The following is a 27,336-nucleotide window of genomic DNA, read 5'->3' on the forward strand; positions in this document are numbered from 1 at the left end:
AGGGCAGCTGCCTGTCTGAGGGGTTGGCAGCAGCAGCAGCTGCAGTGAAACCCCAGGAAGGGCAGTCTGGCAGTACCAGGGTCTGTGCTACAGACCACTGGGATCATGGAATTGTACCAAAAATGCCAGGATGGCATAGAGGGGGCAATTCCATGATCATAGACATGTTACATGGCCATATTCGGAGTTACCATGGTGAAGCTACATATAGGTAGTGACCTATATGTAGTGCACGCGTGTAATGGTGTCCCCGCACTCACAAAGTTCAGTGAATTGGCTCTGAACAATGTGGGGGCACCTTGGCTAGTGCCAGGGTGCCCTCACACTAAGTAACTTTGCACCTAACCTTTACCAGGTAAAGGTTAGATATATAGGTGACTTATAAGTTACTTAAGTGCAGTGTAAAATGGCTGTGAAATAACGTGGACGTTATTTCACTCAGGCTGCAGTGGCAGGCCTGTGTAAGAATTGTCAGAGCTCCCTATGGGTGGCAAAAGAAATGCTGCAGCCCATAGGGATCTCCTGGAACCCCAATACCCTGGGTACCTCAGTACCATATACTAGGGAATTATAAGGGTGTTCCAGTAAGCCAATGTAAATTGGTAAAAATGGTCACTAGCCTGTCAGTGACAATTTGAAAGTAATGAGAGAGCATAACCACTGAGGTTCTGGTTAGCAGAGCCTCAGTGAGACAGTTAGGCACCACACAGGGAACATATACATGCACACCTATGAGCACTGGGGCCCTGTGTGACAGGGTCCCAGTGACACATACATATAGGCCACAAACCTATGAGCACTGGGGTCCTGACCAGCAGGATCCCAGTGACACATAACAAACATACTGAAAACATAGTGTTTTCACTATGAGCACTGAGGCCTGGCTATCAGGATCCCAGTGAGACAGTGAAAACAGTGACAAACACCCTGACATACACTCACAAACAGGCCAAAAGTGGGGGTAACAAGGCTAGAAAGAGGCTACCTTCTCACACACCCCCTGTATGAACTTTTCTGTTCTCCCTTGTAGAATAGAAAAGTAAGCTGTTTTGGTTAAATGTACATATACTGAACTATTTGGTGTAAGATTTTCCAATGAAAAGCACCAAATGACAAAGTGGTAAAGCAGTTACAAGTACTTATCCCACTGCTGCACCACCAATGTATGAGGTAGGCCTGGCATATAGTGGGTACCTTGTGGCACTTACACCTTGTGCCAGGTCCAGTTATCCCTTATTAGTAGAATAGAGGTGTTTCTATCAGCTTAGGCTGTAAGAGGTAGCTATGGCAAAGCAGCTTAGGCTGAACTAGGAGACATGCAAAGCTCCTACCATACCACTTATATCATATAGCACAACATCATAAGAAAACACAATACTCAGAGTTACTAAAAATAAAGGTACTTTATCTTAGTGACAATATGCCAAAAGTATCTCAGAGGATACCCTCACTTTGGAGGTAAGTAATATACACAAATTATATGTACACAAACCCAAAACAGGTAAGTAACAGTAAGAAAAGTAGTGCAAACAATGTAGAATCACACTAGGATGCAATAGGTAGACAGAGGCCTAGGGGCAACACAAACCATATACTCCAAAAGTGGAATGCGAATCACGAATGGACCTTAGGCCTATGGGAGATTGTAGAGTGTCGCTGGGACTGAGAGAAAACAGTAAGGGTGTCCAAAATACCTCAACCCAAGACCCTGAAAAGTAGGAGTAAAGTTACCCTACTACCCCAGAAAGACACAATAGTCGTGATAGCGGATTCTGCAAGAACCACAAGCACCAGCAAAACACTGAAGACGGATTCCTGACCTAAGGACCTGTAAAGGAAGGGGACCAAGTCCAAGAGTCATGAAAGTGTCCAGGCGGGGCAGGAACCCACTAAACCCCTGATGAAGGTGCAAAAGGGCTTCCTCGGGTAGAAGAAGCCAAAGATTCTGCAACAACAAATAGGGCTAGGAACTTCTCCTATGAATGGAAGATGTCCCACGGCGTGATGGAGTTTGCAGAGTTATTTCCACGCAGAAAGACCGCAAACAAGCCTTGCTAGCTGCAGGAGTCACGGTTGAGGGTTTTGGGTGCTGCTGGGTGTAGGAGGCTGGACTGGCTTGTAGTGAGTACCAAGGGGTACTTGCACCTTGCACCAGGCCCAGTTATCCCTTATTAGTGTATAGGGTGTCTAGCAGCTTAGGCTGATAGATAATGGTAGCTTAGCAGAGCAGCTTAGGCTGAACTAGGAGACGTGTGAAGCTACTACAGTACCACTTAGTGTCATATGCACAATATCATAAGAAAACACAATACACAGTAATACTAAAAATAAAGGTACTTTATTTTTATGACAATATGCCAAAGTATCTTAGAGTGTACCCTCAGTGAGAGGATAGGAAATATAAACAAGATATATATACACCATAGCAAAAATATGCAGTATAGTCTTAGAAAACAGTGCAAACAATGTATAGTTACAATAGGATGCAATGGGGAAACATAGGGATAGGGGCAACACAAACCATATACTCCAAAAGTGGAATGCGAACCACGAATGGACCCCAAACCTATGTGACCTTGTAGAGGGTCGCTGGGACTATTAGAAAATAGTGAGAGTTAGAAAAATAACCCTCCCCAAGATCCTGAAAAGTTAGTGCAAAGTGCACTAAAGTTCCCCTAAGGACAAAATAGTCGTGTTAGAGGAATAATGCAGCAAAGACACAACCCAGCAATGCAACAACTGTGGATTTCCAATCTAGGGTACCTGTGGAACAAGGGGACCAAGTCCAAAAGTCACAAGCATGTCGGAGATGGGCAGATGCCCAGGAAATGCCAGCTGCGGGTGCAAAGAAGCTTCGATTGGACAGAAGAAGCTGAGGTTTCTGCAGGAACGAAAAGGGCTAGAGACTTCCCCTTTGGTGGACGGATCCCGCTCGCCTAGGAGAGTCGTGCAAAAGTGTTTTCCCGCCGGAAGGACGCCAACAAGCCTTGCTACACGCAAATCATGCGTTTGGCGTTTTTGGACGCTGCTGGGGTCCAGGAGGGACCAGGAGGTCGCAAATTGGACCTGAAGAGAGAGGGGACGTCGAGCAAGACAAAGAGCCCTCACTGAAGCAGGTAGCACCCGGAGAAGTGCCAGAAACAGGCACTACAAAGATGTGTTAAACGGTGCTCGCCGAAGTTGCACAAAGGAGTCCCACGTCGCCGGAGACCAACTTAGAAAGTCGTGCAATGCAGGTTAGAGTGCCGTGGACCCAGGCTTGGCTGTGCACAAAGGATTTCCACCGGAAGTGCACAGGGGCCGGAGTAGCTGCAAAGTCGCGGTTCCCAGCAATGCAGCCCAGCGAGGTGAGGCAAGGACTTACCTCCACCAAACTTAGGCTGAAGAGTCACTGGACTGTGGGGGTCACTTGGACAGCGTCGCTGGATTCGAGGGACCTCGCTCGTTGTGCTGAGAGGAGACCCAAGGGACCGGTGATGCAGCTTTTTGGATCCTGCGGTTGCAGGGGGAAGATTCCGTCGACCCACGGGAGATTTCTTCGGAGTTTCTGGTGCAGAGAGGAGGCAGGCTACCCCCACAGCATGCACAAGCAGGAAAACAGTCGAGAAGGCGGCAGGATCAGCGTTACAGAGTTGCAGTAGTCGTCTTTGCTACTATGTTGCAGGTTTGCAGGCTTCCAGCGCGGTCAGCGGTCGTTTCCTTATCAGAAGGTGAAGAGAGAGATGCAGAGGAACTCGGCTGAGCTCATGCATTCGTTATCTAAAGTTTCCCCAGAGACAGAAACCCTAAATAGCCAGAAAAGAGGGTTTGGCTACCTAGGAGAGAGGAAAGGCTACTAACACCTGAAGGAGCCTATCAGCAGGAGTCTCTGACGTCACCTGGTGGCACTGGCCACTCAGAGCAGTCCAGTGTGCCAGCAGCACCTCTGTTTCCAAGATGGCAGAGGTCTGGAGCACACTGGAGGAGCTCTGGACACCTCCCAAGGGAGGTGCAGGTCAGGGGAGTGGTCACTCCCCTTTCCTTTGTCCAGTTTCGCACCAGAGCAGGGGCTAAGGGGTCCCTGAACCGGTGTAGACTGGCTTATGCAGAATTGGGCACCTCTGTGCCCAACAAAGCATTTCCAGAGGCTGGGGGAGGCTACTCCTCCCCTGCCTTCACACCATTTTCCAAAGGGAGAGGGTGTGACACCCTCTCTCAGAGGAAGTTCTTTGTTCTGCCATCCTGGGCCAGGCCTGGCTGGACCCCAGGAGGGCAGATGCCTGTCTGAGGGGTTGGCAGCAGCAGCAGCTGCAGTGAAACCCCAGGAAGGGCAGTTTGGCAGTACCAGGGTCTGTGCTACAGACCACTGGGATCATGGGATTGTGCCAACTATGCCAGGATGGCATAGAGGGGGCAATTCCATGATCATAGACATGTTACATGGCCATATTCGGAGTTACCATTGTGAAGCTACATATAGGTAGTGACCTATATGTAGTGCACGCATGTAATGGTGTCCCCGCACTCACAAAGTTCAGGGAATTGGCTCTGAACAATGTGGGGGCACCTTGGCTAGTGCCAGGGTGCCCTCACACTAAGTACCTTTGCACCTAACCTTTACCAGGTAAAGGTTAGACATATAGGTGACTTATAAGTTACTTAAGTGCAGTGTAAAATGGCTGTGAAATAACGTGGACGTTATTTCACTCAGGCTGCAGTGGCAGGCCTGTGTAAGAATTGTCAGAGCTCCCTATGGGTGGCAAAAGAAATGCTGCAGCCCATAGGGATCTCCTGGAACCCCAATACCCTGGGTACCTCAGTACCATATACTAGGGAATTATAAGGGTGTTCCAGTAAGCCAATGTAAATTGGTAAAATTGGTCACTAGCCTGTTAGTGACAATTTGAAAGTAATGAGAGAGCATAACCACTGAGGTTCTGGTTAGCAGAGCCTCAGTGAGACAGTTAGGCACCACACAGGGAACATATACATGCACACCTATGAGCACTGGGGCCCTGTGTGACAGGGTCCCAGTGACACATACATATAGGCCACAAACCTATGAGCACTGGGGTCCTGACCAGCAGGATCCCAGTGACACATAACAACCATACTGAAAACATAGTGTTTTCACTATGAGCACTGAGGCCTGGTTATCAGGATCCCAGTGAGACATTGAAAACAGTGACAAACACCCTGACATACACTCACAAACAGGCCAAAAGTGGGGGTAACAAGGCTAGAAAGAGGCTACCTTCTCACACAACCCCCCCCCCAAACGAAGGACAATAAGGCTAACCTTGGCCAGTTGAGACTTTATTGTCTAAGTGGTGATAAGTAGAGAGTAGCTCTGCAATAGACTGGTTACTCCCTTTATCATCCACTATATGGTTACTTCCCTGTGGGGATGTAAACCACCCTGTTTGAAGTTTTTTAGCTAACCAACAATGTGAAGATGTATTTTCAGAGTTTCTATCAGTAAGTTTTAGTTTAGAGCAGTGGGAATTATCCAATGAACCTATTTGTAATGATGGAAATGCCAGACAGGGATGCTGTCTCAGTAAAGCCATAGCTGGGCAAAAACTTTGTCCATTTGGCTGGAAGAGAGAACAGGGATGCTGTTTCTCTTGAGTTGGAGCAGGGCAGGGATGCACTCCTATGAGCTCCACACTAGGGCAGGGATGCTGTCCTAAGTGTTGTGAGGCAGTACAGGGTTTCTGCACTAAAGTTTCTCTGGGAGGGTTGTTAACTAAAATGGTGCTCTTTTTGTCACCAATGTTAGTTATCCCACAGAGATGTACTTCTACCTCAGGGAGTCCAGCTATGCCAGCTGATGATTCCCTTGGAACAGGTGCCACCCCAGGAGAGGTTTCTCCCACCACAGGAATGGTATCCTGAATGGTAGGGTGGTTAGGGGATACTGTGATACCCTTTTTACCTGTTGATGGAGAGGGATCCTGAGTTTTCAGGCCTTCTCTCCTTTGCTTTTTCATTTCACTTGAAATGAGAGGGAACAATTCCTCAGGGATGCCCAGCATGGCTGCATGGGCATAAAACTCTACATCAGCCCAACCTGAGGCCTCTAGGTCATTACCTAAGAGACAGTCTACAGGTAAGCTAGGTGATACCACCACCTGCTTAGGGCCAGTAACTCCACCCCAACTAAACTGAATTATAGCTAAGGGAAGAAACTTAGTGGAGTTATGGACATCAATAATCTTATACTGTTGTCCAATGATGTGTTGTTCAGGAGGCACTAGGTTTTCAGTCACCAAAGTGAAACTGGCACCTGTGTCCCTGTAGGCCAAGGCCTCAACACCATTTATTGAAACTGTCTGCCTGTACTTATCCATTGTAAGGGGACAAGCAGCCAGTGTGGCAAGGCCAGTGCCACTAGGTGTGACAGAAACTGTCTTGGGACTGATTATATCAGTTTCCACTATGGACCCATAAGTGAACCCAACTACACCCTTTGCTTGACTGTTGCCAGCAGTCCCACCACTAGTACCACTACTGCTAGGGGCACTAGAGCTTGATGTATTAGTGGTGGTAGGCTCAGGGGGTTTACCTGGACAGGACTTATCCCCTGGCCTATGGCCTCTGTTTTTACACACAAAGCACCAAGGCTTTTTAATGTGTGCAGGTTGGGAAGAAGAGGAAGAATTTGTTTTATCCCCACCCTCTGAAGAGTGTTTAAGATTTGAAGTGGGATCTTTGGTTTTACCCTTATCCCCATGCTTATCTTGAGATTTTTCACCATCTTTCTTCTTATTGCCATCTTTGTCACCCCCTGTATGAACTTTTCTGTTCACCCTTGTTCTGACCCATTTGTCTGCCTTCTTTCCCAATTCTTGGGGAGAGGTCAGATCAGAGTCTACCAGGTACTGGTGCAACAAATCAGACACACAATTATTAAGTATATGCTCTCTCAGGATTGTGTTATACAGGCTTTCATAATCAGTAACTTTACTGCCATGTAACCACCCCTCCAAGGCCTTCACTGAATGGTCAATGAAATCCACCAAGTCTTGTGAAGACTCCTTTTTGGTCTCTCTGAACTTTATCCTGTATTGTTCCGTGGTTAAGCCATAACCATCCAGGAGTGCATTCTTAAGAACTGTAAAATTATTGGCATCATTTTCTTTCACAGTAAGGAGTCTATCCCTACCCTTTCCACTAAATGATAGCCATAGGATAGCAGCCCACTGCCTTTGAGGGACATCCTGTACAACACAGGCCCTCTCAAGTGCAGCAAACCACTTGTTAATGTCATCCCCCTCCTTATAAGGGGGAACTATCTTGTGCAGATTCCTGGAATCATGCTCTTTTGCAGGATGACTATGGGGAATACTGCTGCTGCCACCATGGGTATCTAAACCCAACTTCTGTCTTTCCTTCTCTAATTCAAAAGACTGTCTATCCAAATCCAGCTGTTGCTTTTTAAGCTTCAGTCTGGTTTGTTCCACCCTCAACTTATTGAGTTCCCTCTCTAACATTCTGTCATCAGGGTTGGTGGGAGGGACATTTCTAGAAACAGAGCTATGATGGGAATGAACAGAAGGAGACCTGTCCCTTACAGAAGCCAACTTAACAGCCTGGTTTACAGAAACATTACTACCAGAATGGTGAGAATAAATGCTTTTGCTATGATGTGAGACCACACTATTTATTTGGTGTGGCTCATCATCATTACCATCTATGCTAGATTGTCTAGTAATGGGCAGGCTAGGAAGTTTCTTTCCTGAATCTTTTCCTGGGGGAGTCCCTGAATCAGATTGGGAACTATTAGGTACTTTTTCAACAGATGGGGCACCTATGGCCTTATCCTGTTCTCTAAGCATGTTAATTAACAGTTCCAAGGCAGGATTCTTCCCTACACTCAAACCTCTCTCTATACAGAGACTCCTTGCTCTTTTCCAGCTAAGGTTGTCATATGCAAGTTTGGACAGATCAACACTTTGGCCTGTGCCAGACATTTTTTAGAGAGAGTTAAAGTGATAGAGAAAGAGACAAAAGTTTTCAGAACTTTTTGGAAAGACAGAAAAAAAAACTTTTTAAACTTTTAAGAACTTTTTGAAAGTTTAGAAGTACTTTTCAGCACTTAGAAAAGAGTGAAAAGAGGAAATGCAAAACTTTTTGGCTATGTGTATATACACTGACCTTGTTTTGTATATTTTTCTCTTATGAAAAGTACAATGACAAGAGTGGTAAGTAGTCTCAAAGCACTTATCCCACCACTGCACAACCAATGTAGGAGGCTGGACTGGCTTGTAGTGAGTACCAAGGGGTACTTGCACCTTGCACCAGGCCCAGTTATCCCTTATTAGTGTATAGGGTGTCTAGCAGCTTAGGCTGATAGATAATGGTAGCTTAGCAGAGCAGCTTAGGCTGAACTAGGAGACGTGTGAAGCTACTACAGTACCACTTAGTGTCATATGCACAATATCATAAGAAAACACAATACACAGTTATACTAAAAATAAAGGTACTTTATTTTTATGACAATATGCCAAAGTATCTTAGAGTGTACCCTCAGTGAGAGGATAGGAAATATACACAAGATATATATACACCATAGCAAAAATATGCAGTATAGTCTTAGAAAACAGTGCAAACAATGTATAGTTACAATAGGATGCAATGGGGAAACATAGGGATAGGGGCAACACAAACCATATACTCCAAAAGTGGAATGCGAACCACGAATGGACCCCAAACCTATGTGACCTTGTAGAGGGTCGCTGGGACTATTAGAAAATAGTGAGAGTTAGAAAAATAACCCTCTCCAAGACCCTGAAAAGTGAGTGCAAAGTGCACTAAAGTTCCCCTAAGGACAAAATAGTCGTGTTAGAGGAATAATGCAGGAAAGACACAACCCAGCAATGCAACAACTGTGGATTTCCAATCTAGGGTACCTGTGGAACAAGGGGACCAAGTCCAAAAGTCACAAGCACGTCGGAGATGGGCAGATGCCCAGGAAATGCCAGCTGCGGGTGCAAAGAAGCTTCGACTGGACAGAAGAAGCTGAGGTTTCTGCAGGAACGAAAAGGGCTAGAGACTTCCCCTTTGGTGGACGGATCCCTCTCGCATTGGAGAGTCGTGCAAAAGTGGTTTCCCGCCGGAAGGACGCCAACAAGCCTTGCTACACGCAAATCGTGTGTTTGGCGTTTTTGGACGCTGCTGGGGCCCAAGAGGGACCAGGAGGTCGCAAATTGGACCTGAAGAGAGAGGGGACGTCGAGCAAGACAAAGAGCCCTCACTGAAGCAGGTAGCACCCGGAGAAGTGCCAGAAACAGGCACTACGAGGATGCGTGAAACGGTGCTCGCCGAAGTTGCACAAAGGAGTCCCACGTCGCCGGAGACCAACTTAGAAAGTCGTGCAATGCAGGTTAGAGTGCCGTGGACCCAGGCTTGGCTGTGCACAAAGGATTTCCGCCGGAAGTGCACAGGGGCCGGAGTAGCTGCAAAGTCGCGGTTCCCAGCAATGCAGCCCAGCGAGGTGAGGCAAGGACTTACCTCCACCAAACTTGGGCTGAAGAGTCACTGGACTGTGGGGGACACTTGGACAGCGTCGCTGGATTCGAGGGACTTCGCTCGTCGTGCTGAGAGGAGACCCAAGGGACCGGTATAGCAGCTTTTTGGTGCCTGCAGTTGCAGGGGGAAGATTCCGTCGACCCACGGGAGATTTCTTCGGAGCTTCTGGTGCAGAGAGGAGGCAGGCTACCCCCACAGCATGCACAAGCAGGAAAAAAGTCGAGAAGGCGGCAGGATCAGCGTTACAGAGTTGCAGTAGTCGTCTTTGCTACTATGTTGCAGGTTTGCAGGCTTCCAGCGCGGTCAGCGGTCGTTTCCTTATCAGAAGGTGAAGAGAGAGATGCAGAGGAACTCGGCTGAGCTCATGCATTCGTTATCTAAAGTTTCCCCAGAGACAGAGACCCTAAATAGCCAGAAAAGAGGGTTTGGCTACCTAGTAGAGAGGAAAGGCTACTAACACCTGAAGGAGCCTATCAGCAGGAGTCTCTGACGTCACCTGGTGGCACTGGCCACTCAGAGCAGTCCAGTGTGCCAGCAGCACCTCTGTTTCCAAGATAGCAGAGGTCTGGAGCACACTGGAGGAGCTCTGGACACCTCCCAGGGGAGGTGCAGGTCAGGGGAGTGGTCACTCCCCTTTCCTTTGTCCAGTTTCGCGCCAGAGCAGGGGCTAAGGGGTCCCTGAACCGGTGTAGACTGGCTTATGCAGAATTGGGCACCTCTGTGCCCAACAAAGCATTTCCAGAGGCTGGGGGAGGCTACTCCTCCCCTGCCTTCACACCATTTTCCAAAGGGAGAGGGTGTCACACCCTCTCTCAGAGGAAGTTCTTTGTTCTGCCATCCTGGGCCAGGCCTGGCTGGACCCCAGGAGGGCAGATGCCTGTCTGAGGGGTTGGCAGCAGCAGCAGCTGCAGTGAAACCCCAGGAAGGGCAGTTTGGCAGTACCAGGTTCTGTGCTACAGACCACTGGGATCATGGGATTGTGCCAACTATGCCAGGATGGCATAGAGGGGGCAATTCCATGATCATAGACATGTTACATGGCCATATTCGGAGTTACCATTGTGAAGCTACATATAGGTAGTGACCTATATGTAGTGCACGCGTGTAATGGTGTCCCCGCACTCACAAAGTTCAGGTAATTGGCTCTGAACAATGTGGGGGCACCTTGGCTAGTGCCAGGGTGCCCTCACACTAAGTAACTTTGCACCTAACCTTTACCAGGTAAAGGTTAGACATATAGGTGACTTATAAGTTACTTAAGTGCAGTGTAAAATGGCTGTGAAATAACGTGGACGTTATTTCACTCAGGCTGCAGTGGCAGGCCTGTGTAAGAATTGTCAGAGCTCCCTATGGGTGGCAAAAGAAATGCTGCAGCCCATAGGGATCTCCTGGAACCCCAATACCCTGGGTACCTCAGTACCATATACTAGGGAATTATAAGGGTGTTCCAGTAAGCCAATGTAAATTGGTAAAATTGGTCACTAGCCTGTTAGTGACAATTTGAAAGTAATGAGAGAGCATAACCACTGAGGTTCTGGTTAGCAGAGCCTCAGTGAGACAGTTAGGCACCACACAGGGAACATATACATGCACACCTAAGAGCACTGGGGCCCTGTGTGACAGGGTCCCAGTGACACATACATATAGGCCACAAACCTATGAGCACTGGGGTCCTGACCAGCAGGATCCCAGTGACACATAACAACCATACTGAAAACATAGTGTTTTCACTATGAGCACTGAGGCCTGGCTATCAGGATCCCAGTGAGACAGTGAAAACAGTGACAAACACCCTGACATACACTCACAAACAGGCCAAAAGTAGGGGTAACAAGGCTAGAAAGAGGCTACCTTCTCACACTGGGGACCAGGAAGGACCAGGATGTCGCCCCTTGGAGGAGGAGACAGAGGGGGCATTCAGCAACTCAGAGAGCCCTGGCAGAAGCAGGCAGCACCCGCAGACGTACCGGAACAGGCAAGTAGACGATCTGAGGACAGCGGTCAACCCAGAGTCACTAAGGAGGGTCCCACGATGTCAGAGTGCAACTCAGCGAGTTGGGCAATGCAGGACGGAGTGCTGGGGACCCAGGCTAGGCTGTGCACAAAGGAATCCTTGGAAAAGTGCACAGAAGCCAGAGAAGCTGCAGATCACGCAGGACACAGGATTACTGTTTGGCGTGGGGAGGCAAGGACTTACCTCCACCAAATTTGGACAGAAGTGCCACTGGACTGTGGGAGACACTTGGACCCAGCTCCTGTGTTCCAGGGACCACGCTCGTCAGGATGAGAGGGGATACAGAGGACCGGGGATACAGAAGTTTGGTGCCTGCATTGGCAGGGGGAAGATTCCGTCGACGCACAGGAAATTTCTTCTTGGCTTCAGTGCAGACAGCCCTCAGAGAATGCACCACCAGGAAACAGTCGAGAATGCCGGCAGGATGAGACGCTACAATGTTGCTGGTAGTCGTCTTGCTACTTTGTTGCGGTTTTGCAGGCGTCCTGGAGCAGTCAGCGTCGATCTTTGGCAGAAGTCGAAGAGGGAAGTGCCGAGGAACTTTGGTGAGCTCTTGCATTCGTTATCTGAGGAATAGCCCAGAGGTGAGACCCTAAATAACCTCTGTTTCCAAGATGGCAGAGGTCTGGAGCACACTGGAGGAGCTCTGGACACCTCCCAGGGGAGGTGCAGGCCAGGAGAGTGGTCACTCCCCTTTCCTTTGTTCAATTTCACGCCAGAGCAGGGCTGGGGGATCCCTGAACCGGTGTAGACTGGCTTATGCAGAGATGGGCACCATCTGTGCCCATCAAAGTATTTCCGGAGGCTGGGGGAGGCTACTCCTCCCCAACCCTTCACACCTATTTCCAAAGGGAGAGTGTGTAACACCCTCTCTCAGTGGAAATCCTTTGTTCTGCTTTCCTGGGGCTGGGCTGCCCAGACCCCAGGAGGGCAGAAACCTGTCTGAGGGGTTGGCAGCAGCATCAGCTGCAGTGGAGACCCCGGAAAGGCAGTTTGGCCGTACCTGGTGTGAGAAAGTAGCCTCTTTCTAGCCTTGTTACCCCCACTTTTGGCCTGTTTGTGAGTGTATGTCAGGGTGTTTTTACTGTCTCACTAGGATCCTGCTAGCCAGGACCCAGTGCTCATAGTGAAGACCCTATGTTTTCAGTATGTTTGTTATGTGTCACTGGGACCCTGCTAGTCAGGACCCCAGTGCTCATAAGGTTGTGGCCTATATGTATGTGTTCCCTGTGTGGTGCCTAACTGTCTCACTGAGGCTCTGCTAACCAGAACCTCAGTGGTTATGCTCTCTCTTTTCTTTCAAATTGTCACTAACAGGCTAGTGACCAATTTTACCAATTTACATTGGCTTACTGGAACACCCTTATAATTCCCTAGTATATGGTACTGAGGTACCCAGGGTATTGGGGTTCCAGGAGATCCCTATGGGCTGCAGCATTTCTTTTGCCACCCATAGGGAGCTCTGACAATTCTTACACAGGCCTGCCACTGCAGCCTGAGTGAAATAACGTCCACGTTATTTCACAGCCATTTTACACTGCACTTAAGTAACTTATAAGTCACCTATATGTCTAACCTTTACCTGGTAAAGGTTAGGTGCAAAGTTACTTAGTGTGAGGGCACCCTGGCACTAGCCAAGGTGCCCCCACATTGTTCAGAGCCAATTCCCTGAACTTTGTGAGTGCGGGGACCCCATTACACGTGTGCACTACATATAGGTCACTACCTATATGTAGCTTCACAATGGTAACTCCGAATATGGCCATGTAACATGTCTATGATCATGGAATTGCCCCCTCTATGCCATCCTGGCATAGTTGGCACAATCCCCTGATCCCAGTGGTCTGTAGCACAGACCCTGGTACTGCCAAACTGCCCTTCCTGGGGTTTCACTGCAGCTGCTGCTGCTGCCAACCCCTCAGACAGGCATCTGCCCTCCTGGGGTCCAGCCAGGCCTGGCCCAGGATGGCAGAACAAAGAACTTCCTCTGAGAGAGGGTGTGACACCCTCTCCCTTTGGAAAATGGTGTGAAGGCAGGGGAGGAGTAGCCTCCCCCAGCCTCTGGAAATGCTTTCTTGGGCACAGATGTGCCCAATTCTGCATAAGCCAGTCTACACTGGTTCAGGGGACCCCTTAGCCCTGCTCTGGCGCGAAACTGGACAAAGGAAAGGGGAGTGACCACTCCCCTGACCTGCACCTCCACTGGGAGGTGTCCAGAGCTCCTCCAGTGTGCTCCAGACCTCTGCCATCTTGGAAACAGAGGTGTTGCTGGCACACTGGACTGTTCTGAGTGGCCAGTGCCACCAGGTGACGTCAGAGACTCCTTGTGATAGGCTCCTTCAGGTGTTGCTAGCCTATCCTCTCTCCTAGGTAGCCAAACCCTCTTTTCTGGCTATTTAGGGTCTCTGTCTCTGGGGAAACTTTAGATAACGAATGCAAGAGCTCAGCCGAGTTCCTCTGCATCTCTCTCTTCACCTTCTGCCAAGGAATCGACTGCTGACCGGGCTGGAAGCCTGCAACACTGTAACAAAGTAGCAAAGACGACTACTGCAACTCTGTAACGCTGATCCTGCCGCCTTCTCGACTGTTTTCCTGTTTGTGCATGCTGTGGGGGTAGTCTGCCTCCTCTCTGCACCAGAAGCTCCGAAGAAATCTCCCGTGGGTCAACAGAATCTTCCCCCTGCAACCGCAGGCACCAAAAAGCTGCATTACCGGTCCCTTGGGTCTCCTCTCAGCACGACGAGCGAGGTCCCTCGAATCCAGCAACTCTGTCCAAGTGGCCCCCACAGTCCAGTGACTCTTCAGTCCAAGTATGGTGGAGGTAAGTCCTTGCCTCACCTCGCTAGACTGCATTGCTGGGAACCGCGACTTTTGCAGCTACTCCGGCCTCCGTGCACTTCCGGCGGAAATCCTTTGTGCACAGTCCAGCCTGGGTCCACGGCACTCTAACCTGCATTGCACGACCTCCTAAGTTGTTCTCCGGCGACGTGGGACTTCTTTGTGTAACTTCGGGTGAGCACCGTTTCACGCATCCTCGTAGTGCCTATTTCTGGCACTTCTCTGGCTGCTACCTGCTGATGAGAGGGCTCCTTGTCTTGCTCGACATCCCCTCTCTCTCCTGGTCCAATTTGCGACCTCCTGGTCCCTCCAGGGCCACAGCAGCGTCCAAAAACGCTAACTACACGATTTGCAGCTAGCAAGGCTTGTTGGCGTTCTTTCGGCGGGAAAACACTTCTGCACGACTCTCCACGGCGAGTCGGATCCGTCCACCAAAGGGGAAGTCTCTAGCCCTTTTCATTCCTGCAGAAACCGCAGCTTCTTCTGTCCAGTAGAAGCTTCTTTGCACCCGCAGCTGGCATTTCCTGGGCATCTGCCCATCTCCGACTTGCTTGTGACTTTTGGACTTGGTCCCCTTGTTCCACAGGTACCCTAGATTGGAAATCCACAGTTGTTGCATTGCTGGTTTGTGTCTTTCCTGCATTATTCCTCTAACACGACTACTTTGTCCTTAGGGGAACTTTAGTGCACTTTGCACTCACTTTTCAGGGTCTTGGGGAGGGTTATTTTTCTAACTCTCACTATTTTCTAATAGTCCCAGCGACCCTCTACAAGGTCACATAGGTTTGGGGTCCATTCGTGGTTCGCATTCCACTTTTGGAGTATATGGTTTGTGTTGCCCCTATCCCTATGTTTCCCCATTGCATCCTATTGTAACTATACATTGTTTGCACTGTTTTCTAAGACTATACTGCATATTTTTGCTATTGTGTATATATATCTTGTGTATATTTCCTATCCTCTCACTGAGGGTACACTCTAAGATACTTTGGCATATTGTCATAAAAATAAAGTACCTTTATTTTTAGTATAACTGTGTATTGTGTTTTCTTATGATATTGTGCATATGACACTAGGTGGTACTGTAGTAGCTTCACACGTCTCCTAGTTCAGCCTAAGCTGCTCTGCTAAGCTACCATTATCTATCAGCCTAAGCTGCTAGACACCCTATACACTAATAAGGGATAACTTGCCATGGTGCAAGGTGCAAGTACCCCTTGATACTCACTACAAGCCAGTCCAGCCTCCTACACCTGGGTTCTGTGCTAGAGACCCGGGGATGCATGGAATTGTTCCCCAATTCCATGATCCTGGACATGTTACATGGCCATGTTCGGAGTTACCATTGTGACGCTACACATAGATAGTGACCTATGTGTAGTGCACATGTGTAATGGTGTCCCTGCACTCACAAACGCCGGGGAATTTGCCCAGAACAATGTGGGGACCGTAGGAGGCTGGCCTGGCTTGTAGTGGGTACCAGAGGTACTTATACCTTGTGCCAGGTCCAGTTATACCTTATTAGTGTAGAAGAGGTGTCTAGCAGCTTAGGCTGATAGAAGGTAGTTATGGCAAAGCAGCTTAGGCTGAACTAGAAGACATGTAAAGCTCCTACTATACCACTGGTGTCATATGCACAATATCATAAGAAAACACAATACCCAGAGTTACTAAAAATAAAAGTACTTTATTTTTATGACAATATGCCAAAAGAATATCTCAGTGAGTACCCTCAGTATGAGGATAAGTTATATACAGAACATATATGTACACAAACCAAAATTAAGTAAGTAATAGCAAGAGAAGTAATGCAAGCAGTGTAGAATTACAATAGATTGCAATAGGAGCACTTAGGTATGGGGCAACACAAACCATATACTCCAAAAGTGGAATGCGAACCGCGAATGGACCCCAAACCTATGTGAGCTTGTAGAGGGTCACTGGGACTGTAAGAAAACAGTGAGGGTTAGAAAAAAAGCCCACCCCAAGACCCTGAAAGGTAGGTGTAAAGTGCACCTACTACCCCCAGAGAGCACAGAAGTCGTGATGGTGGATTCTGCAGGAAGAACAAACACCAGCAATGCAACAACAGTGGATTTCAGGCCCTGAGTACCTGTAAGATAAGGGGATCAAGTCCAATAGTCGCGACAGTGTCGAGACTGGGCAGGAGCCAAGGAAATGCCACCTGAGGGTGCAAGGAAGCTGCCACTGGATGGAAGAAGCTTGGAGTTCTGCAAGAAAGAAGAGAGCTAGAGACTTCTCCTTTGGAAGACGGATGTCCCACGTCACGATGAAGCATGCAGAGGTATTCCCACACAGATACACCTCAAACAAGCCTTGCTAGCTGCAAGGGTTGCCCTAGAGGTTTTTGGGTGCTGCTGTGGCCCAGGAGGGACCAGGATGTCGCCACTTGGAACAGGAGACAGAGGGGGAACCCAGCAACTCAGAGAGTCCTCACAGAAGCAGGCAGCACTCGCAAAAGTACCTGAACAGGCACTTGGAAGGAAAGTTAACCAGAGTCCATGTGAAGTCACAAAAGAGAGCCTCTGATCACGCCGGAGGACAACTCAGAAGGTTGTGCCCTGCAGAATAAAGTGCCGGGACCCAGCCTTGGCTGTGCATGATGGAAATCCTGGAAGAGTGCATAGGAGCCGGAGCAGCTGCAAATCACGCGATACCCAGCAATGCAGTCTAGCGTGTGGAGGCAAGGACTTACCTCCACCAAACTTGCACTGAAGAGTCACTGGACTGTGGGAGTCACTTGGACAGAGTTGCTGAGTTCCAGGGACCACGCTCGTCAGGATGAGAGGGGACCCAGAGGACCAGTGTTGCAGTCTTTTGGTGCCTGCGTTAGCAGGGGGAAGATTCCATCGACCCACAAGAGATTTCTTCAGAGCTTCTGATGCAGGGTGGAGAAGTGTGGCTCAATGGTTAGAGTGGCAGACCCTGAAGCAGAGATCTGGCTCTGCCTCAAGACCAGGGTTCAAGTCCCGCTTCGGCAGTCTTGGGCTCAATTCCCCTTGACCAGATAATTCTTGCCTCGTGCCTAATCTAATTCATGGGTCCAACTCTGGGCAATAGCTTGCTTAATCTCCACAACGGCCCCAACAGCGCTTGGATGCCTGGCTTCACCCTGGGGGTGCTCAGGAGTGGGTGCCTCACAGGGAAAAGCCAGGAGGGGTTCCATAGCGGTATGAGTACAGCGCCTTGAGACCCTAGCGGGTGAGTAGTGCGCTATACAATTGCTAATTTACATTTTACATTTACAGGGTGAAGGCAGGCTACCCCCAGAGCATGCACCACCTGGAAACAGTCGAGAAAGCCGGCAGGATGAGGCGCTACAATGTTGCTAGTAGTCGTCTTGCTACTTTGTTGTGGTTTTGCAGGCGTCCTGAGCATTCAGCGGTCGATCCTTTGGTAGAAGGTGAAGAGGGAGATGCAGAGGAACTCTGGTGAGCTCTTGAATTCGTTATCTGAAGAATTCCCCAAGGCAGAGACCCTAAATGCCAGAAAAGGAGGTTTGGCTACCAGGTTAGGAGGATTGGCTACCAAGAGAGGTAATAGCCTATCAGAAGGAGCCTCTGACGTCACCTGCTGGCACTGGCCACTCAGAACAGTCCAGTGTGCCCCCAACACCTCTGTTTCCAAGATGGCAGAGGTCTGGGACACACTGGAGTAGCTCTGGGCACCTCCCCTGGGAGGTGCAGGCCAGGAGAGTGGTCACTCCCCTTTCCTTTGTTCAATTTCACGCCAGAGCAGGGCTGGGGGATCCCTGAACCGGTGTAGACTGGCTTATGCAGAGATGGGCACCATCTGTGCCCATCAAAGCATTTCCAGAGGCTGGGGGAGGCTACTCCTCCCCAGCCCTTCCCACCTATTTCCAAAGGGAGAGGGTGTAACACCCTCTCTCAGAGGAAATACTTTGTTCCGCCTTCCTGGGCCAGGGCTGTCTGGACCCCAGGAGGGCAGAAACCTGTCTGAGGGGTTCACAGCAGCAGCAGCTGCAGTGGAGACCCCGGAAAGGCAGTTTGGCAGTACCCGGGTTCTGTGCTAGAGACCCGGGGGATCATGGAATTGTCCCCCCAATACCAGAATGGTATTGGGGTGACAATTCCATGATCTTAGACATGTTACATGGCCATGTTCGGAGTTACCATTGTGACGATATACATAGGTAGTGACCTTTGTATAGTTGTAGGAAAGTACCATCTTGCCTGGCATGTTACCCACATTTTTCACTGTATATATGTTGTTTTAGTTGTATGTGTCACTGGGACCCTGCTAGTCAGGGCCCCAGTGCTCATACGTGTGCCTGAATGTGTTACCTGTGTTATGACTAACTGTCTCACTGAGGCTCTGCTAATCAGAACCTCAGTGGTTATGCTCTTTCATTTCTTTCAAATTGTCACTAACAGGCTAGTGACCAATTTACATTGGCTTACTGGAACACCCTTATAATTCCCTAGTATATGGTACTGAGGTACCCAGGGTATTGGGGTTCCAGGAGATCCCTATGGGCTGCAGCATTTCTTTTGCCACCCATAGGGAGCGCTGACAATTCTTACACAGGCCTGCCACTGCAGCCTGAGTGAAATAACGTCCACGTTATTTCACAGCCATTTTACACTGCACTTAAGTAACTTATAAGTCACCTATATGTCTAACCTTTACCTGGTAAAGGTTGGGTGCTAAGTTACTTAGTGTGAGGGCACCCTGGCACTAGCCAAGGTGCCCCCACATTGTTCAGGGCCAATTCCCCGGACTTTGTGAGTGCGGGGACACCATTACACGCGTGCACTACATATAGGTCACTACCTATATGTAGCTTCACAATGGTAACTCCGAATATGGCCATGTAACATGTCTATGATCATGGAATTGCCCCCTCTATGCCATCCTGGCATAGTTGGCACAATCCCATGATCCCAGTGGTCTGTAGCACAGACCCTGGTACTGCCAAACTGCCTTTCCTGGGGTTTCACTGCAGCTGCTGCCAACCCCTCAGACAGGCATCTGCCCTCCTGGGGTCCAGCCAGGCCTGGCCCAGGATGTCAGAACAAAGGACTTCCTCTGAGAGAGGGTGTTACACCCTCTCCCTTTGGAAAATGGTGTGAAGGCAGGGGAGGAGTAGCCTCCCCCAGCCTCTGGAAATGCTTTCATGGGCACATTTGGTGCCCATTTCTGCATAAGCCAGTCTACACCGGTTCAGGGACCCCTTAGCCCTGCTCTGGCGCGAAACTGGACAAAGGAAAGGGGAGTGACCACTCCCCTGACCTGTACCTCCCCTGGGAGGTGCCCAGAGCTCCTCCAGTGTGCTCCAGACCTCTGCCATCTTGGAAACAGAGGTGCTGCTGGCACACTGGACTGCTCTGAGTGGCCAGTGCCATCAGGTGACGTCAGAGACTCCTTCTGATAGGCTCCTTCAGGTGTTGCTAGCCTATCCTCTCTCCTAGGTAGCCAAACCCTCTTTCTGTCTATTTAGGGTCTCTGTCTCTTGGGATTCCTTAGATAATGAATGCAAGAGCTCATCCGAGTTCCTCTGCATCTCTCTCTTCACCTTCTGCCAAGGAATCGACTGCTGACCGCGCTGGAAGCCTGCAAAACTGCAACACAGTAGCTAAGACGACTACTGCAACTCTGTAACGCTGATCCTGCCGCCTTCTCGACTGTTTTCCTGGTGGTGCATGCTGTGGGGGTAGTCGGCCTCCTCTCTGCACTAGAAGCTCCGAAGAAATCTCCCGTGGGTCGACGGAATCGTCCCCCTGCAACCGCAGGCACCAAAGAACTGCATCACCGTACCTTGGGTCTCCTCTCAGCACGACGAGCGAGGTCCCTTGAATCCAGCAACTCTGTCCAAGTGACTCCCACAGTCCAGTGACTCTTCAGTCCAAGTTTGGTGGAGGTAAGTCCTTGCCTCCCCACGCCAGACTGCATTGTTGGAAACCGCGACTTTTGCAGCTACTCCGGCCTCCGTGCACTTCCGGTGGAAATCCTTTCTGCACATTCCAGCCTGGGTCCACGGCACTCTAACCTGCATTGCACGACCTTCTAAGTTGTTCTCCGGCGACGTGGGACTCCTTTGTGCAACTTCGGGTGAGCACCGTTTCACGCATCCTTGTAGTGCCTGTTTCTGGCACTTCTCCGGGTGCTGCCTGCTGCTGAGAGGGCTCTTTGTCTTGCTCGACATCCCCTCTCTCCCCTGACGCAATTTGCAACATCCTGGTCCCTCCTGGGCCACAGCAGCATCCAAAAACCCTTACCGCATGATTTGCAGCTAGCAAGGCTTGTTGGCGGTCTTTTGGCAGGAAAACACTTCTGCATGACTCTCCACAGCGTGTTGGATCCGTCCTCCAAAGGAAAAGTCTCTAGCCCTTGTCGTTCTGGCAGAAACCTAAGCTTCTTCTGTCCAGTAGAAGCTTCTTTGCACCCACAGCTGGCATTTCCTGGGCATCTGCCCATCTCCGACTTGCTTGTGACTTTTGGACTTGGTCCCCTTGTTCCACAGGTACCCTCGACTGGAAATCCATCATTGTTGCATTGCTGGTTTGTGTCTTTCCTGCAGAATTCCCCTATCACGACTTCTATGTCCTTTGGGGAACTTTAGTGCACTTTGCACTCACTTTTCAGGGTCTTGGGGTGGGCTATATTTCTAACCCTCACTGTTTTCATACACTCCCAGCGACCCTCTACCAGGTCACATAGGTTTGGGGTCCATTCGTGGTTCGCATTTCACTTTTGGAGTATATGGTTTGTGTTGCCCCTATCCCTATGTGTCCCCATTGCATCCTATTGTAACTATACATTGTTTGCACTGTTTTCTAATACTATTACTGCATATTTTGGTATTGTGTACATATATCTTGTGTATATTTGCTATCCTCATACTGAGGGTACTCACTGAGATACTTTTGGCATATTGTCATAAAAATAAAGTACCTTTATTTTTAGTATATCTGTGTATTGTGTTTTCTTATGATATTGTGCATATGACACTAAGTGGTACTGTAGGAGCTTCACTCGTCTCCTAGATCAGCCTAAGCTGCTCTGCTAAGCTACCATTATCTATCAGCCTATGCTGCTAGACACCCTATACACTAATAAGGGATAACTGGGACTGGTGCAAGGTGCAAGTACCCCTAGGTACTCACTACAAGCCAGTCCAGCCTCCTACAATAGTGCACACGTGTAATGGTGTCCCCGCACTCACAAAGTCCGGGGAATTTGCCCTGAATGATGTGGGGGCACCTTGGCTAGTGCCAGGGTGCCCACACACTAAGTAACTTTGCACCCAACCTTCACCAGTTGGGTGCATATAGGTGACTTATATAGGTGACTTATATAGGTGACTTATAAGTTACTTAAGTGCAGTGTAAAATGGCTGTGAAATAACGTGGACGTTATTTCACTCAGGCTGCAGTGGCAGGCCTGTGTAAGAATTGTCAGAGCTCCCTATGGGTGGCAAAAGAAATGCTGCAGCCAATATGGATCTCCTGGAACCCCAATACCCTGGGTACATCAGTACCATATACAAGGGAATTATATGGGTGTACCAGTATGCCAATGTGAATTGGTAAATTTAGTCACTAGCCTGTTAGTGACAAATCTGGAAAGCAGAGAGAGCATAACTACTGAGGTTCTGGTTAGCAGAGCATCAGTGAGACAGTTAGGCATCACACAGGGAACACATACTGGGCACATACTTATGAGCACTGGGGCACTGCCTGGCAGGGTCCCAGTGACTCAAAGACTAAAACAACATATATACAGTGAAATATGGGGGTAACATGCCAGGCAAGATGGTACTTTCCTACAACTGGGCATCAAAGTCATCGTGACCCTGCGCAGATACGAGGTGCCCTGTCTGGAAATTGACGCATCACTCTCTTGCGGGGGAGAAAAACGATGCATCGCGTACCCGACTGGAGAAGAAAAGAAGCACGGCCTCACTTGCAAGTAAGGAATTGACGCATCACTAACTTTTACAACGCACGCACGCTCGCCCATGGGCCTTCATTTTTGATGCAAACCGGTACTTTGTGTAAAATCAACTTTTTAATTGTTTTCTATGGAGTAAGATTCTTTTTACTTTGAAAATTCATATCTTGACTGGTGTATGTTGGGTTTTTGTTGTTTTGGTCTTGTTTGATTTAGATACATATTCCCTATTTTTCTAAACTGGTGTGGTATTCATTTTTGTAGTGTTTTCACTGTATTACTCTGTGTGTTGGTACAAATACTTTAAACATTGCCTCTGAGATAAGCTGGACTGCTTGTGCCAAGCTACCAAGGGGGTGAGCAGGGGTTATCCTAGGTGTGTACGTCCATTACCCTTACTAGAGTGAGGGTCCCTGCTTGGATAAAATGCAAACTGACTGCCAACCAGCGCCCCCATTTATAACATTGGTTATCACTGGTGAGGATTGGACTTGTATTTGTACTTAACATACAGTGATTAAGTGTATACTGTTTTCAGTGCAGACCATTATGTGACTCATTGGGAACCCTTGTTCTGCCTTGGAACTTTGCACTTTTGACTTGCCAACATGTCTCAATCTAGGGATGCACCAGCTGTAGCTGTTTTTGAGTTAGAGAAGCTGGAAAGTTACACAGTTGCCCAACTGAAACAGTTCTGTAAGGATCTTGTCTGTCCCATGAAGAGCTCCGCCAGGAAGGAGGAGCTGGAAAAGATGCTGAGGGCCTGGGTGACAGCCAAGGAAGCTGGGGGACACACACAGGAAGAGGTTGAGGGCAAGGAGGTGCAAAGCAATCATGGTGGTGTAGTGGAGGTACCTGTTTTGCCTGAGGGGAGGGTCTCCTGCGTGGGTAGCAGTGTGTCCTGTAAGGGTTTGGCTCCTGAAGAGTTGCAGGACAGACAGGCAGAGAGGGTCCACCAATTTGAGTTGGAGAAGCTTAAAATGGAAATGGAGGAGAGCAGGCTGGCCATGGAAGAGAAGAAGATGCTCCTGGCTCATGAGCTTAGTTTGAGTGAACCAGATCAGGGGAGCTAGACTAGTAGAAATGGTGGAAGCAGTACTACTGTGCAGCCTGAGAGGTGGGTGCACATTCCTAAAGACCTAGTGAAGTATTATAAGAGAGGTAATGATGTCTACTTGTGGTTTAAGGGGTATGAGTCTGCTCTCCGCATGAACATGGTCCCTGAAGCACATTGGGGGGACGGGTCTGTGGAAGCACTTTGAGGTAGAAGGGAGTGATACTCTAACATCCTTAGGGGATCCTTGGGGACTCACAGGAATCACGAAGGATGCCCTACTCACAAGATATGGTTTCACCCCTGAGCAGTACAAGGACAAGTTTAGGTACTACAAAAAAGAAAGAATCACAAACTTTGTTAGAATGTGTTGACTCTTTCTGCAGGTCACTGGATGTTTGGGTGAAGGGCAGTAAGGTAACAGCTTCTGAAGGGCTTTATAACTTAATTGCTTGGGAGCATTTGTACAGTCTTTGTTTTCCAGAGCTGCGCCAGCACCTAATTGACAGCAAGCTGACTGACTCCAGAAAGATTGCTCAGGACGCAGACTCTTGGGAGAGCACCAGGGTCCAGAAGCGATATGGTGGGACCACGCCAATGGTGGGCAGGGTCCCTATCAGAAGAAAGGGGGAGGTAAGGGTAAATGAGGAGTTCTATAAAGGGCTCCAACCTAGTTCCTAGGGTAAGGATACACAGCCCCTAGCTGAAAAAAGCTATGGTTTTCTAAAGGGAAACCTGCAGAGGGGGTCCCCGTCAGTTTCATGCATATGACTAGATGGGTCACGTAAGGGGGGATCCCAAGTATCCCAAGTGGACACCGGCACCCACTGGTGCTCAGTCAAACGGTTTGGTCAGTGTAGCACTTGGGGAGGAGTTGGTTCCAGCTGAGTGGGAGCCAGCCGAGATGACCATTGTCTCATTAGGGGACAGTGAGATGGTCCAGAGAACCCTAATGCCAGAGAACACTAAAAAGTACAGGCAGTGGGTGACCATCAATGGACAGAGGGTGGAGGATCTGAGAGACACAAGAGCCAGTGTGAATATTGTGAGAAGTCACCCGGTGTCTGAAGAGCAGATAGATCCCCATATACTTCAACAAGTAGTTACGGTAGACAACTCAGAGCACCTGTGCATAGTGGCGCAGGTTCACTTTGAATGGGGGGTGAGAGTCTCAGATGCCTTGAGAGTAGCTGTGAGTCCAACCATGCCTGTAGATTGTCTCCATGTCAAAGGCCTGGAGGATTCCCCTTGGAAGGAGGTGGAACACAGGTCCCACTTGAAGATGTTGGGTCTGCCTGGGTGTGTGTGTGTGTGTCTACTCGGTCAAATGCAGCCAGTCAGGGTGATCAGGAGACCCTGGAACCTGAAACAGTGGCCCAGGTGTCTGCCAGGTGCCTGCCAGGAGGAGGAAGGGCAAGGGGTGCAGGAAACCTGCTCCATACGTTTCCACAGTCTGGGAGGAGGCTGAAGCTGAGGGGGATGCCCCAGAACTTACAGGGGAACAGGCGGCTGAACTGGGGAGGTCCCTGAACTGACTCAGTGGCAGCAGGAAGGGGGACCCACCAGGGAAGCATTCTCTGAGGTGCAGGAGACCTGCCCTACTCTGGAGGTTTTGCGGTAGCAGACTGTGGACCAGGCTTCTGGCAAGGAGTTAAGTTCATATCTGACATTTTGGGAGGATGCCCTCCTATATAGTGAGCCTAAGGTTGCTGAGCCTGGGTCAGCCCATGTGCTAGTGGTACCCCAATGCTTCTGAGCCTTCATACTAGGTCTTCCTCATGATGTCGGATTGTGCCTTTAGCTGGACATTTGGGGCAGGATACAGACCTTTGAACAGCTTGTCACCCACTTTTGCTGGCTCCAAATACGCAGGCACTCGGGTGCACACTGTAGGTCTTGCCAAATTTGTCAGGCAAAGGGCAAGAGTGGGGGGAAATGTAAGGCTCCCCTTCAACCTTTTCCTGTAGTCATCACCCCCTTTGAAGGGGTTGGTATTGACATCCCAAGAATCCATTGGGCAACAGGTTTATCCTAGTCTTGGTGGACCATGCCACAAGGCACCCAGAAGCCATTCCTTCAAGATCAATCACTGCCCCTGTGGTGGGACATGCATTGATGAGGGATTTTACCAACATGGGGTTCCCCAAGCAAGTGGTGCCAACTTCATATCTACCTATTAGAAGTCTCTGGAAGGAGTGTGGGGTATTCTTCAAGTTTACCACTCCTTACCACCATAAGGAAATAGTCAAGTTGAGAGATTCATCCGCACCTTGAAGGGCATGATCATTGACCTGTCAAAGCCCTTGAGGCTTAAGTGGGATTTCTTCTTGCCATGCCTTCTGTCTGCCACAAAAGGGTCTTGGGTTTAGCATTTTGGGTAACTGCATGGCCAACCTGTAAGGGGAACCTTGAGTCTCAATAGGGAATGTTTGGAGAAAGTCTTTATTAAGCCCCCTAAGGATGTATTCTGCTGGCTTTTAGGAACCAGGCAGCATGTAGGAGGCTGACCTGGTGTGTGGTGGGTAGCTATGGTACTTACACCTTATACCAGGTCCAGGTATCCATTATTAGTTAGTGAGGTCAGTGTGTAGAAGCCAGGCTCTCTAGAGGTAGCCGAGGGTGAGCAGCCAAGGCTTATATTGGAGACGTGCAAAGGTCATGCAATACCACTGTAGTCACATATTACTTACACACATGAAAAAAAACACTCACGCCCTCATTATGAGTTTGGCAGTCAGTGGACCGCCGCGGTGGAGGTGGCAGTTGCACCGCAACGGGACTGGCGGTATACACCGCCATATAATGACTACTGGGAAAGCACATGCAGAACACAGTCAAGTTACCGTCCGGACTGCCAGTGTGGATGGACCGCTGTTGCTGGTGGAAGGCCCCTTTAGTCCGGCGGTCAGACAGTTTCCACCCACCGTATTACGAGGTTGCACACTGCCAGGACTTCCGGAACTGTCTAACCGCTGTGAAAACCATGGTGGGAATGAACAACATAAAAGGAAGCACCCACCTTCTGGAACACAGGCACGTCCGTAGGCGCCATGGCACACAAATTGCAAGTCTTTCCAATGCTCCTGCTGGCCATTGACATCCAGGACCAGCGACGCCAACATAGACAACAGCCGTAAGTATCCCAGACTAGCACACACTGGAGGGAAGGACATTAGTACACACACACACACGCACAAACGCACAGTCGCCATACATACATGCACAAGGAAAGCCAGGACAATCTAAGTGGCACCGAACTAACGGTGCAGTTGTAGATAAATATTATTTCAAATATCAAAAGTTCAATGAAATAACCATATACAAGATGCCACAAGGGCCAGTGTTTCATAGTCCAAATGTCCCTGGCACACTGGGCATGTGAGGACGGCCCAACTTTACTCCTGACTTCTATGTGCAGACCTCCACAGGGCAGAGGCATCAATGGGTCATGCAGGCACCTCAGGGATGGGGGGGTCCTTCCTCTTATTATAATGCTTCCCACTCTTACTGTCCTGCTGTTGGGGGGAAGACTTTGCCTTGCCCTCCTTTCCTGTCTTCTTAGGTGTGACGGCGGTGGAGGCCACCACAGCAGGGGATCCAGATGGAGTGCCACCAGGGATGGAGGGGTAAGGGGCAGGTGTGCCTTTTGTGGCAGCACTGCAGACTGCTGACTGCAGGGCATGGCTCAGCCCAGAGGAGGTCAGGGAGGTGGAAGGCAGGGCTCTGGGAGGGGTAGTAGGGCAGTTGGGTGCCACAGGGACTGGACCAGGAGACGGGAACAGGGAAAACTCATGGGTTAGGTGTTTGGAAGTGGAGGGAGAGGGAGAGGGGATGGTTGATAAATTTGTACCTGTTAATGGTTTGGGTGCTGGTGCGTGGCTGTATAAAATGTGTGTGCTGGGTGTGTGTTGGGTGGATGTGTGTGCTGGGAGGAGGAGCAGAGGAAGCACAGGGAGATGGCAGGGGGATGTGTGAGTGAATT

General features: G+C 49.4%; 1 protein-coding gene across 1 annotated transcript in view; it reads left to right on the forward strand.

Moving 5' to 3' along the window:
- The first annotated feature begins 23,383 nt into the window (after positions 1-23,383).
- Positions 23,384-27,336, forward strand: part of LOC138286373 (scavenger receptor cysteine-rich type 1 protein M130-like) — a 793,269-nt gene continuing 789,316 nt past the window's right edge. The window contains exons 1-2 of the mRNA XM_069226532.1: positions 23,384-23,417; positions 23,839-23,987. Of these exons, the coding sequence (XP_069082633.1) occupies positions 23,384-23,417; positions 23,839-23,987 (183 nt within the window). The remainder of the gene's footprint in view (positions 23,418-23,838; positions 23,988-27,336) is intronic.

Source organism: Pleurodeles waltl, chromosome 3_2, assembly GCF_031143425.1.
Source record: "Pleurodeles waltl isolate 20211129_DDA chromosome 3_2, aPleWal1.hap1.20221129, whole genome shotgun sequence".
In the NCBI taxonomy this organism is placed as follows: domain Eukaryota; kingdom Metazoa; phylum Chordata; class Amphibia; order Caudata; family Salamandridae; genus Pleurodeles; species Pleurodeles waltl.